Source organism: Xenopus laevis, chromosome 2L (genome assembly GCF_017654675.1).
Source record: "Xenopus laevis strain J_2021 chromosome 2L, Xenopus_laevis_v10.1, whole genome shotgun sequence".
NCBI classification, from domain to species: domain Eukaryota; kingdom Metazoa; phylum Chordata; class Amphibia; order Anura; family Pipidae; genus Xenopus; species Xenopus laevis.
Genome location: NC_054373.1, coordinates 117,615,416 through 117,627,642, shown reverse-complemented (window position 1 = coordinate 117,627,642; position 12,227 = coordinate 117,615,416). Strand labels below are relative to the sequence as shown.

The window sequence follows — 12,227 nt, the reverse complement described above, 5'->3', positions numbered from 1 at the left end:
TTAATAGTGCTGCTCCAACAGAATTCTGCACTAAAAACCATTTCTCAAAAGAGCGAACAGATGTTTTTATATTCAATTTTGAAATCTGACATGGGGCTAAACATTTTGTCAATCTCCCTGCTGCCTCCAGTCATGTGACTTGTGCTCTGATAAACTTCAATCACTCTTTACTGCTGTACTGTAAGTTGGAATGATGTCACCCCCCCCCCAGCAGCCTAACAACAGGAAGGTAACGAGATAGCAGCCCCCTAACACAAAATAACAGCTCCCTGGAAGATCTAAGATCAGCACTAAATAGTAAAAGCCAAGTCCCACTGAGACTGATTCAGTTACATTAAGTAGGAGAAATAACAGCCTGCCAGAAAGTAATTCCATCCTAAAGTGCAGGCACAAGTCACATGACTTGGGGCAGCTGGGAAACTGACAAAATATCTAGCCACATGTCAGATTTCAAAATTGAATATAAAAAAAGTCTGTTTGCTCTTTTGAGAAATGGATTTCAGTGCAGAATTCAGCTGGAGCAGCACTATTAACTGGTGTGTTTTGGAAAAAAACATGTTTTTCCATGACAGTATCCCTTTAAGTCAGTGTATGCACTGGGGAAGACTCTCTGCCTAACTCTGACTTTTGTTTTTTTTGCATTAATTAGTTTTTAATTAAGTGGATCATCCTTATGACTCAGCAACGATTGTGTTGTTCATTGACATGCATTTTAAAACACCTTAGGGCAAATGCTTTGGGAACCTGTTGGCATGTGATAGGAATGTATATTACAAATATAGCTTATAGAATTGTGCAACTGATTATGTCTACAATTAACTTTAACATGAAAACAAATAATTCAGATATCTGACTGCCCTGCAATATTCATCCTTAAAGGGGTTGTTTGAGTTAATTTTAAGTATGGTGTAGAGAATGATATTGGAGTCAATTTGGTTGATATTTTAGAGTCATTTCGTTTTTTTACTTAGCAGCTCTCCAGTTTGCAGTTTCTGCTATCTGGTCGCTAGGGTCCAAATTACTCCTAGCAAACATGCATTGAATTGAATGAACTATGAATAGGAGAGGGTCTGAATAGAAAGATGAGAAATAAAAAATAGCAGCAATAATACATTTACAGAGCATTTGTTTTTAGACTGGGTCAGTGACCTCCATTTGAAAGCTGGAAAGAGTCAGAAGAAGAAGGCAAATAATTTAAAAGATATAAAAATTAAATAACGAAGACCAATGGAAAAGTTGTTTCGAATTGTCCATTCTACAACAACAAAAACAATAGTTAATTTAAAGGTGAACCACCCCTTTAAAGAAAGTCAGGATTATATAGAAAATAGCTGTGAACTATATCCCTATATCCCCTAACATCCAAAAGCCTAAAATATTTAGTGTCATAGACTGAAAATCTTTCCCAGAACATATAATTGCTGACACCCTAGACAGACCCACTCGACCGGCTGCTCCAGCGAGAGGGGCGACAATTATCTCTCTCTTGTTGGAATTCTTTGCTGAAGTGTTCACATTAGGGAAGGTTGTTCAGCATTTTAAGTTATTTTATTGTTGCAGAGACATTAGTTAAATGCTATCCCTGACACAACATAGATTATTGTACTTAATGTTACACATGGCACCTCATACTTTAGTGCAATGGGGAAACTTTGTTAGTGTTTTCACTAGAGCAACTTTATGGACATGTTTGTAAGGCTGGAAGCCAGTAAAACTGTGATCTTCACAGTATGTTTCTGAGGCTGAGTGCCACAGGCTAAAGGTGGCTGCCTTTTTATCATTATAATGGAGACCCCATATCCAAAAGTATATCTTTTTTATTTACACTAACCTTTTCTGTTAGACAGTATGCCGTTATTATAGATACTTTGCTAATGAGTAGAGATGTTTGCCTTGTAGTGCTGCCACTGATTCAAATTCACTGACCTTAGTACAAGCGTATGCACCTATATTTGTATATATATATATGTGTGTGTTTATAAATGTCTAAAGGATATAATGAATGATTATGCACAATGAGCATGGTTTCTAAAAACAGCGTTACCAAGTGGTTAAGTTCAATAGCTTCTGCATTTCAGAATCATCATTCACTTGTTAAACAAGTTTGTCAAGTTCTCCTTCTCGTACTGTAACCAGTGCTGTCCTCTGGGTATTGCTTTGTTAGACACACACTCGCTCGCACCTGCTCTGAATTGACTGTAAAGAAGATGGGTTCTATGTCACTGTTTGTATTAAAAATGGTTCTTTATTTCCACAGTATGTCATTACACAGAGGAAATTGTAGACCTATAAGGTTTGAGCCACCCATGCTGGACTTCCATGAACAGTAAGTGAATGCTTCTCCCTCTTTATTCTGCTGTTTGCCTCATTTTCATGTATTTGTTTTAACAGCCAAAGGCAGGAACACAATCATAGCATGTGCTGCCTTGAACACCGCTGCCATCCTTGTGCTTGTAACATACCTTATTACTGAAAAGAAGGAGCATTATGTACACAACTTGCTGGCCTTTCAAAAAGATTAAAATATATTTCTCATTTGTTCATTCTGACTTCATCTGTAATTTATTTTTATAAATATGTTCTGAATTATATATTATAAATTTTATATTATATGTTCTGATTTATAATTGAACACTGTTCCAGGAAAACAGATGCATGTGTTTAAGGCTTGCAGACACACTCTTGCACATACAAATCTGGTACACACACTCTTGTGCACACATAATAACACTTACTTTCATGGAATAATAAACAGTCTCTTCACACCGTGTAAGCACAGAATGTGTTTTCATTTCCAGACTAATTTAAACTTTCACTTTTCCCCATCTTCTTATACCGAACTTTCTAAAGATATTTGCTTATTGTACCTAATTCATTATAAATGCACAAACACAATTGATCAGAATTTAATACCTGCATAATTGAAGTTGTTGTTCCACATCGCTCACGTTTCTTTTAGGGATAGCTGGATTTGGTTTAAGAGGAAAACTGATTCTTTGCTATGTATTTATGTAATCCTTGGATTATGGGGTTTAAGCAAAGCTAAAATCAAGATGAACAGAGCTCCAGAGTTTGAACTACTCTGCTCTTTTGCTAGTTTACCATGTTGATATATAATGGATTTTCTGTAGCTAAATCTAGTCAGTCTTTATATTAGATTCTTAGCTTGAGCAGGTCCATGGCCGGAGTAGAAGTTTCTCAATCAGTCAGGAGCTTCAGGATATCATCAGTCTGGGGCAAGATCTAGGCTAATGGATCCAGTCCTAAGATGTTTATTAATTTCCAGCATATTAAAGTACAGACCTTTTTGTTGGAAAATATTTACATAAGATTGGTAGGAAAATGCATTTATTTGAGCATTTCTCTGTTGCTGAGAAAAGGGTTGCAGCTAAAATATATAAGAAACAATGGGAAATGTATACAATTGCAAATGAATGACAACAGTTAACTATATAGCAAATACCAGGTTTGCATAACTGTAATTTTCAGACAAAAAACAGGTAAATAATAAAGATATTACAAGCATCTAACAGGGGAAACTAGCTGAGAGTAAGCGTAATACCACTGTACCACACAATACCACACACACAAACACATTCATATATCACAGATACGAGGAGCAGATATATACTAAATATATATTTATTTCAGTTGGAGAAAGGGAGGGGTGGTGTGTTTTAGATGATAAGAGTTGCTCCGTCTGTATACTGTATGTGTATATTACTATGAAATATCCTTTCATCCATTCATTGTGTGACATTGCACAGAATATATCAGTATGCTTGGAACTGCCTCATGTTTTTTAGACATGACTTTTGCTTGCAACGTTAATGCTCTCTGTAAATATGTATTCAAGTGGATGGAAGGTCCTGTAGGATTGGTTAAGCTGCCAGGTGTGTCTCCAACAGACTCGTCATAATGTTGATAATTCTCTTATTGTATGTATGAATTTAGAGCTTGGGGGCTGCCTCCTCTACACAGAGAACTCATTATGTGCAGCAGCAGTTATCTAGACAGATTTTATAAAGTAAATAATGACAACACCTCTTAAAAGTTGCTGTTTGTCCTAAAGCTAGATTTTATCAAGGTACAGAGAACTAAAAACTTAAATTAGTATGCATCTGATTTTAATTCCTCTCTGCTAAACACTAAGGGTAAGGGCACACGGGCAGATTCAGGGAGATTAGTCGCTCTGGCGACAAATCTCTTCTTCGGGGCAACAATCTCCCCGAACTGCCTTTCCCTACCTTCCCGCCAAATAAAATTGAAAAAATCGCCAGCGGGGTGGCACTCACGGCGCTTCGTTTTGCGAACTCGCCTGAAGTTTCCACGTGAGGCAACTGCTGCAGTAAAGGCCTGGTAGAGCATTAAAAATGAGGAAACCCAGAATCTGGTGATGTCCATGAGTTCAAGACTTCAGGCTGTTATTGCCAGCAAAGGGGTTTCAACCAAGTTTTAGAAATTAACATTTTATTTTCATTTTTTTAATTTCTCTAATTACTTTTCAGCCCCTCAAATGAAGCGATTGTGTTAAAAAAAAAAAGGTTCCTCACATTTTTATGCAATCTTTTTGTTCAATCCACTGAATTAAAGCTGAAAGTCTGCAGTTCAACTGCATTTGAGTTGTTTCATTTAAAATTCGTTGTGGTAATGTACAGAACCAAAATAAGAAAAAAGTTGTCTCTGTGCAAAGATTTATGGGCCTAACTGTATGCGTGTGTCAGTTACAAAAAAAGAAGCTGGACAACATTTTTCATTGTTGAAAAACTGATTTTTTTTTTTTCAAGAGCAACTATGTTTCACTGTCCATGTGACATTTTTTCATCAGTTAATTTTTCTAACTAAGGTACACATTATGACAAACATATGTCCCAAACTTGTAGGCAGCCAGGGGCGCAACTACAAAGGAAGCAGGGAGGTCAAGTGGTGTAAGGGCCCCATGAGGCCCTAATTCATATACAAGTTCAATAAATAATGCTTAAACAAGTCACCTAGACCTCGACATTTTGGGGGCCTGAAAAATTATTTGCTGTGGTGCCCAGTGATATCTAATTACACCACTGTAGGCAGCCTTTAAAGGGGTTGTTCACCTTTCAAAACACTATTTCAGTTCAGTTGTTTTCAGCTTGTTCACCAGAAATAGACTTTTTTTTTTCCAATTATTTTTTAACGTTTTTCCAAAATTAAGGTCCCTGGTTTTTCAGTCTGGTGCAGATTTTGAATTTAAATTTAATTGTAACAAGTGTTACAAGTTGCTACATTTAGTTGCTACATTTCTCAGCAGCATCTGTGGAATATTAGCAACTATTGTATCAATTCTAACAGCTGCCTTTAATGAAACTCATGGATACTGTTCAGCAGGGACAAAGATAAGAAAGGTATCAACTTAATGTATCAATTCATTTTCCCCTCTTAACTAAGCATCACTTTAAAACCGTGGGAATAAAAACTCAAATCATAAGCGCACATTCAGCAGATCTTTATTCTGTAACTTCTTTGTATTGTACATCTGCTGATACCTCTGGGGATGTGTGGGTGGATGTCGTTATTTTTACATAAACAAACATGTTTACTGTTAATACAAGCATATCACATTATTAGAGGGGTGATATGTGCTCCTGCTATTTCTATACAAAAACTTGAAACCATTCACTTAAATGCACTAGCCTGTGGTTCTATTTGATACGTTTGCTAAAAGACCAAAAAGTGTCAAGGAACTAGCTGTAACCTTAGACCTGGAAAAATACTGATATTGCAAAGTTATTTTGATATAGTTAAGTGTATGCTTTTTTTGTTTATGCTTAAACATAATTATATCTATTAAATAGAGCGTAGTGCATTGAGTTATTCAGGCCCTTTAGAGTTCTGGCTGTCCGTTTTAACCCCCTCCCCTTCTACTGCTTCCAAGTCTCTATTGTGATTTGACATGGCAATGACGCTGGCAAAAAAGAAGTAGTGAATGCTAAAACACACGTGATTAGCAAGGTGTGTACAAGAGTAAAAGGTGCAAAGTTTGCTCTGTATCTAGTAACCAATTGCAGCCAGTCAGCAGGTAGCAAGTGATTACAAGTGGCAAATAATTCAAACACATGTTAATTTACAGGTGAACCACCCCTTTAAGAAATGTAACAACAAATCTATCCAATTTTAAGAGAATAGATTATCCCCTTCCTTCCTTATTAAGCTGCTTCAGAGAAAACAAAACTTTTAACTTAAATCTTGTATACCACATAATTTTCTAAACAAATAAGTATTTGTAAATGTTCTCTTTAGCTGAAGATGATGATAAACTGCTGTTGCTGTGTCTATATGGTAATTCTGTCAAGTGCTATGTGTGGCTGTATTCTTTCTGCTTTGTTAGAGCGGTGCTGGAGACTGTAGCACACTTTCAGGCAGTCAAGAAATTGTTCCTTTTAAAGGAATTTGCAATAGTCACTTTAAAAACATAATTTTGAAGTGTTCAGTGAGAGTGACCGGGGTAGAGTAAGTGGCATACTAAGTATTGATCTCTAGATACAAGTACAGCAGTGCTACAGGTATCCACACTAATTACATCAAACTAAAAAAGAAAGTCGAGATTTATTAGTGTCATCACACAACATTTACTGACCCATGCTCTATGAATACAGATGTTTACAGTACACTACAATGCTTCATGCTTGGTCCTAAACCATTACTCCTTGAGAAATATTTGGTTATCCTTAAAAACAAGTAAGCACAGGTGTAAAGCTTGGGAGTGTGCTGTAAACCATCTGTATTTAGGAACCTTGCATAAAACCTGCCTTTGGCCATTATTATAAATATGTCTGTTGAAGAATAGTGTTACAATTAACCACACATTAAAGGCTTGGACTGATTAAATATGTTGTAAAGCATTTAGCAACACTGGGCAAATTTGCACCTGAACAGTATCCAGTCAAAAATGCTAGTATGTTAGGTTTGTATGAGTTACTGCACAGGTACAAATTTGGTCAGTTTTGGTAACGTGACTTTGTAGTAGACAAAAGGGTTGTACCCCCGTACAGTAGAAGGCAGGGAATGCAAAAAATAGGAGCAGCCACAATGGGGCAGTAAGAACAGGGTTAGGCAGGTGTTCTCTGCACACTTGTAGTTCTACCCAACGTCTTGGTAAATGTCCCCTAGAGTTTTCCCCATTAGAGTCATACTTCATTCATAGCATTGCTTGAGACACACTTGCATATAGCTGCACCTCCAGCATTGAAGCAAAAAAAGTCAAAACCGTATGTTCCACACTGCTGCTGCTGGTGGTTTTGTGGTTGCATTTCCCAGAACTGACGGGGCCACTTTCCCTGACTGGTGTCAGTGCAGGAGCCTAGGTAGCCTTGTGTATGATCAATCTATTAAGCTCTAAATTTTTATTTCTTTAATATGCTAAACATGATTTGCACTCTTATTTTAGATTTTTTTTGCAAGTGAGTGCACCAGTCTCTTAACTAACCGACACATCCAGAAGTCTGAGTTAACTGATGCTTAAAGCTTCTTTTTTTTTTTTTTTTTTTTTTTTTGCCTTCTGTAACCTACAGTTTTAAACACCTGTTTGTGGGAAAGTTAAACTTCGCTGGTTTTCTATTGCCTTGAGGTTTCAGTTGTGTCTGCATTGTATATTTTCAAAACACTGAAATATGCTTTTTTGAATTTTATATGAACAGAAAAAATGAATATGCAGTTCTCAGCAGACACTTAGATTATATTTTGTTTCTCTGCATGGCTTCTTGGTTCGTTTGTCTTCGTAAGTGAGCTCTATATATTTTGTGGCACTTTAACCAAGACATTAGGAAAATTAGGTACAGGTGTTTTGATGTGTTATTGATAGTTTAAAGTAGATACCACGTCAGCATCTAGTTTGCTTGCACATAAGGTTACCATGTATCTGGGAAAAAAATGAATCCTTCGTACTAATAATCAATAAAAATGATACATTAAGAATAGAGAAAAGCTTGCTGTATAATATCTTCCCAGTATGTCTTCCCAGTATGGCTAGCATGGTGTTACAATGGTTACCACTACTTTACAGCTCTATGGTCCTAACTTGATTCAATTTGTATGTTTTCTCCATACTTGCATTGGTTTCCTCTGGTTTCTACACTTTCATTCAACACTGCAAACACATATATGCAGGTTAACAGGCTACTGTTAAAATTAACAATAGTATACGTGAATGTGTTAGGGACTTTAGAATATAAGTTCCACTGGGACAGGGTTTCATGTGAATGATAAACAGAAGGCTGATTTGTCCCCATGTAGCCCTAGACTTAAGATGGCTATAGACGTGCAGATTATAGCCTATGTCTGACGAACGATCCTCTGTGCCAATCTTCTGACCTGCAACTAACCATACAGATTCATATAAAGTAGTAAAGAAAAACAAATAACACAATGCTCAGGCCATTAATTGGCAGACAGAAGTTGTACAAAAGTTATGTCTGTAGTGACAATCTCCCTTTGATATTGTCAGTTAGGCAATAAATGCAGAGATCTTATCATCAGACGATATAAATCTTTTAACCCGTCAACTGAATGGCCGATCAATATGGTATGAAAAATGTCGGGACACTCCATACACAGTCCAAAATCATATGAACCATCATTTTGTACGATGGTATCTTTGCATCTATGGCCAGCTTAAGACATCAGAGAGTTTATTATGTGGTCCTCTATATTTGTTCACAGCTCTTGTATAATGTAAGCAATCACATTTTAGTAAGCTTTACTGTGCTGTGCATCCAACAGTGTGATCATCTGTCAACAGCTAGGATATTTTAAGTTGTTCAAAGGGACATATTGTCATAGTGCAACCAAAGCCATGATTCTTTTGCTTGGCAAAATTTGTTAAAAATCAATTGATTTTCACTGCGCCTTCTGGCCATAATAACCTATATCATGTTCTAAAAATTTATAGGACAATTATAGAATAAATAATAAACCATTTCATATGACTGTCTGTGTGTGTGTGTATGTGTGTATATATATATATATATATATATATATATATATAATATATATATATATATATATATATATATATATATATATATATTTATAGCAAGTCAAGCACAACATTTTATGCCTCAGCCAATGGATAACATTTAGCCAAAAAGTAAATTCCAATTAAACTATTATGCAGGCTGAGAGGGGTTTCCAAACCTTTTCATACTTCTCGGTAACTTATAACATCCTTATAATTTACAAGAGGGTTTACTTTATTCAATATATATATATCACACAATAGGAATGAATGAAGCAGCACTTGATTAATGCAAAAAGTGTATTAAAATTCAGTACATCACAAAGCGACGTTTCGGACAAACTGTGTGCCCTTTATCAAGCCAAATGAACAAAAACATTGCACAGGTGAAACATATTAAAGACAATGAAAAGGAAATTACCTCATAGCTTGTATCACAATCAATTTGCATATATGCATTTATAAATACAAAAAGAGGTTATAATCTTTATTTAAACCAAATGAATATAAAGATTTGAGTTTATTAATCCACCTACTACATATGCTGCTGTGGAAACATACATTAAAAACATCCAGTCAGAAGTGAAAAATGTGTGTCAGGTGGGGGCTTGTCCCCCAGGGGTGACACATAATCTTTCCAAATTACAACGGGATGCTCTGGGGCTCTATCACAGAGAACTGATATTACTATTAAGCCCTCTAATAAAGGGGGCGCGATAGTAATAATGGACACTGCATACTATGTCTCTGAAATTGAGAGACAATTGGCGGATGGGGATGTGTACAAACTTCTATCTAGTGATCCCCTATTGGGTATCATTAGAAAGATTAAAACATTGCTAGATGACATGGTGGATAAAGGGTTTATCACAGATAAGCTTAGGAAATTTTTGGTGGTCCCAAGTCCGATCACACAAACCCTCTATGTTTTACCTAAGATCCACAAGGATCCGGTACGTCCCCCAGGGGGCCAATAGTGGCCGGAATTGGCTCGGTTTTTTGTCCACTTGCAACGATGCTGGACAAAGTATTGAGTCCACTGATACAAGAAGTCCCGTCATATGTAAAAGATACAGGACATTTTCTTAAAAAGTTACAAACTCTTGAAAATGTGGGAGATAGTGATGTGATTCTGGCCAGTCTGTACACATCCATCCCACATAGTGATGGTTTACAAGCATGTGAGTGGATACTTAAGGAATCAGCACAGTATTCTATACAACAACTGTTTTTCTTCCTACAGGCTTTGGAGATTATACTATGTTGTAACTATATTTCACTTTTCGGGAACGTTATTACCTTCAACTACGTGGAACTGCGATGGGATCCAACGTCGCCCCATCATATGCCAATGCCTTAATTGCTAGGCTTGAACAACTGTACATTTATCCCAATTTAGATTTCTCCAGCCATTGTTTGGCTTGGTGGAGATACATTGATGATATTTTCATAGTATGGCGGGGTGATGTTGACTCCCTTCGGCGGTTCCACAGTAGGATTGATGGGATACATCCCTCTATCACTTTTACACTTACCTTTGATCTCCAGAAAATTAACTTTTTGGATGTCCTTGTATATAAAGGCTCTGATGGCCAAATCTGTACTTCATTGTACACTAAACTGACGGATAGGAATCAAATCTTGCATTATACCAGTCAACATCTATCCAATACCAAGAAATCTATACCTATCAGCCAACTCTCGAGAGTACATAGACTAGTGAGTGAGGACAATGAAAAAGACAAACAGGAACAAATTATGTGCCACAAATTTAGAGCAAGGGGATGCCCGGAGAAAATAATACAACAGGCCCAGTATAAGGTTAGGCATCCTCAGAAAAGAGTGAGGAAATCTATTCGTATACCATTTGTCACCCAATTCGATACAGGGAGTGAGGTTTTTTTTTTTAAAGTTTTGCAAAAACATTGGTACATTTTGCGTAATGCATACCCATTGATACAAGAATTTAGAGCACCCCTTTGATTTCATATCGGAGGGGTCAGACCATTGGGACCCAGGTCACCTCATCTATATTGAAAGCTAAACCCAGGGAGGCTCATACCTTCTGGGGTGGTAGATCAAAAGGGATGTTCCCCTGTTTGGGATGTGTACAATGTCCATATGTTCTTAAGGGTAAAGAATTCATTCACCCCCACACTGGACAAATTGTACAGCTACGGGGACACTATACATGCATTTCCAAATTTGCAATTTATGTATTGACATGTCCATGTGGTCTCATCTATATAGGTGAGACCACTCAGATGGTAAAGTCACGTATCTCTCAACATCGTTCGAGCATAAATCTAGGCAATACTACATTACCTGTATCAAAACATTTTATAGATAAGGGACACACTGCAGATCAATTAAAATTCATGATATTGGAAAAGATACCTCCGTTAAAAAGAGGGGGAGACAGAGAACTGAAATTAAAGAAAAGGGAGGTGTGGTGGATTAATAAACTGAAATCTTTACATCCATTTGGTTTAAATAAAGATTATGACATCTTTTTGTATTTATAAATGTAATGTATAATATATGCAAATTGATTGTGATACAAGCTATGAGGTCATTTCCTTTTCATTGTCTTAAATATGTTTCACCTGTGCAATGTTGTTGTTCATTTGGCTTGATATAGATATAGCCACTCAAGCACAACATTTTATGCCATTTTTTGCCTCACTAAGACCTTGCCTAAGTAAATTCTAAGGGAAGATCCAGCTGCATAGATTGTACTGTGCAGACACCAACCCAATTGTACTATGAAAATCTATTAACAAAAGAAACAAATAATCCATTCCAGGAAATTCTTGAGGTGACAAGTGGGATGTTTAATATTGTAGATAATTAAAATTAATTAAAATCTTTGCATTAGGCTTGATTAGTTGAATAACGTTTTGCTGTACAGATCTGTGCTCAGAATATATCAACAAAAATGGATTACAGGCAAGCCTTTATTTTTACACTTTATTATTAGTAGGGATGCACCGAATCCACTATTAGTGGATTCATCCGAAACCACTATTTTAGGATTCATCCGAAACCACCTAAATCTGCATATGTAAATTAGGGAAAAGTGGGAGAAAAGAACCTCGTGCGAAATTTGTGGTTAAAATGTTTTTTTCGAACTCCTGTTTTTGTGATGAAGAGTCACTTTATTTTTTGGATTTGGTTTGGTCAGGCACTTGGATTTGGCTGAATCCGTATCATGCTGGAAAAAGTCAAATCCCGAACCAAA

General features: G+C 36.5%; 1 protein-coding gene across 2 annotated transcripts in view; it reads left to right on the top strand.

The window, feature by feature from the left end:
- The window catches only part of tmem131.L (transmembrane protein 131 L homeolog), a 119,272-nt gene that overhangs the window by 50,022 nt on the left and 57,023 nt on the right, over window positions 1-12,227 (top strand). For both annotated transcript variants that reach the window (XM_018247111.2, XM_018247109.2), the window contains exon 4: window positions 2,258-2,326. In XM_018247111.2, the coding sequence (XP_018102600.1) occupies window positions 2,258-2,326 (69 nt within the window). The remainder of the gene's footprint in view (window positions 1-2,257; window positions 2,327-12,227) is intronic.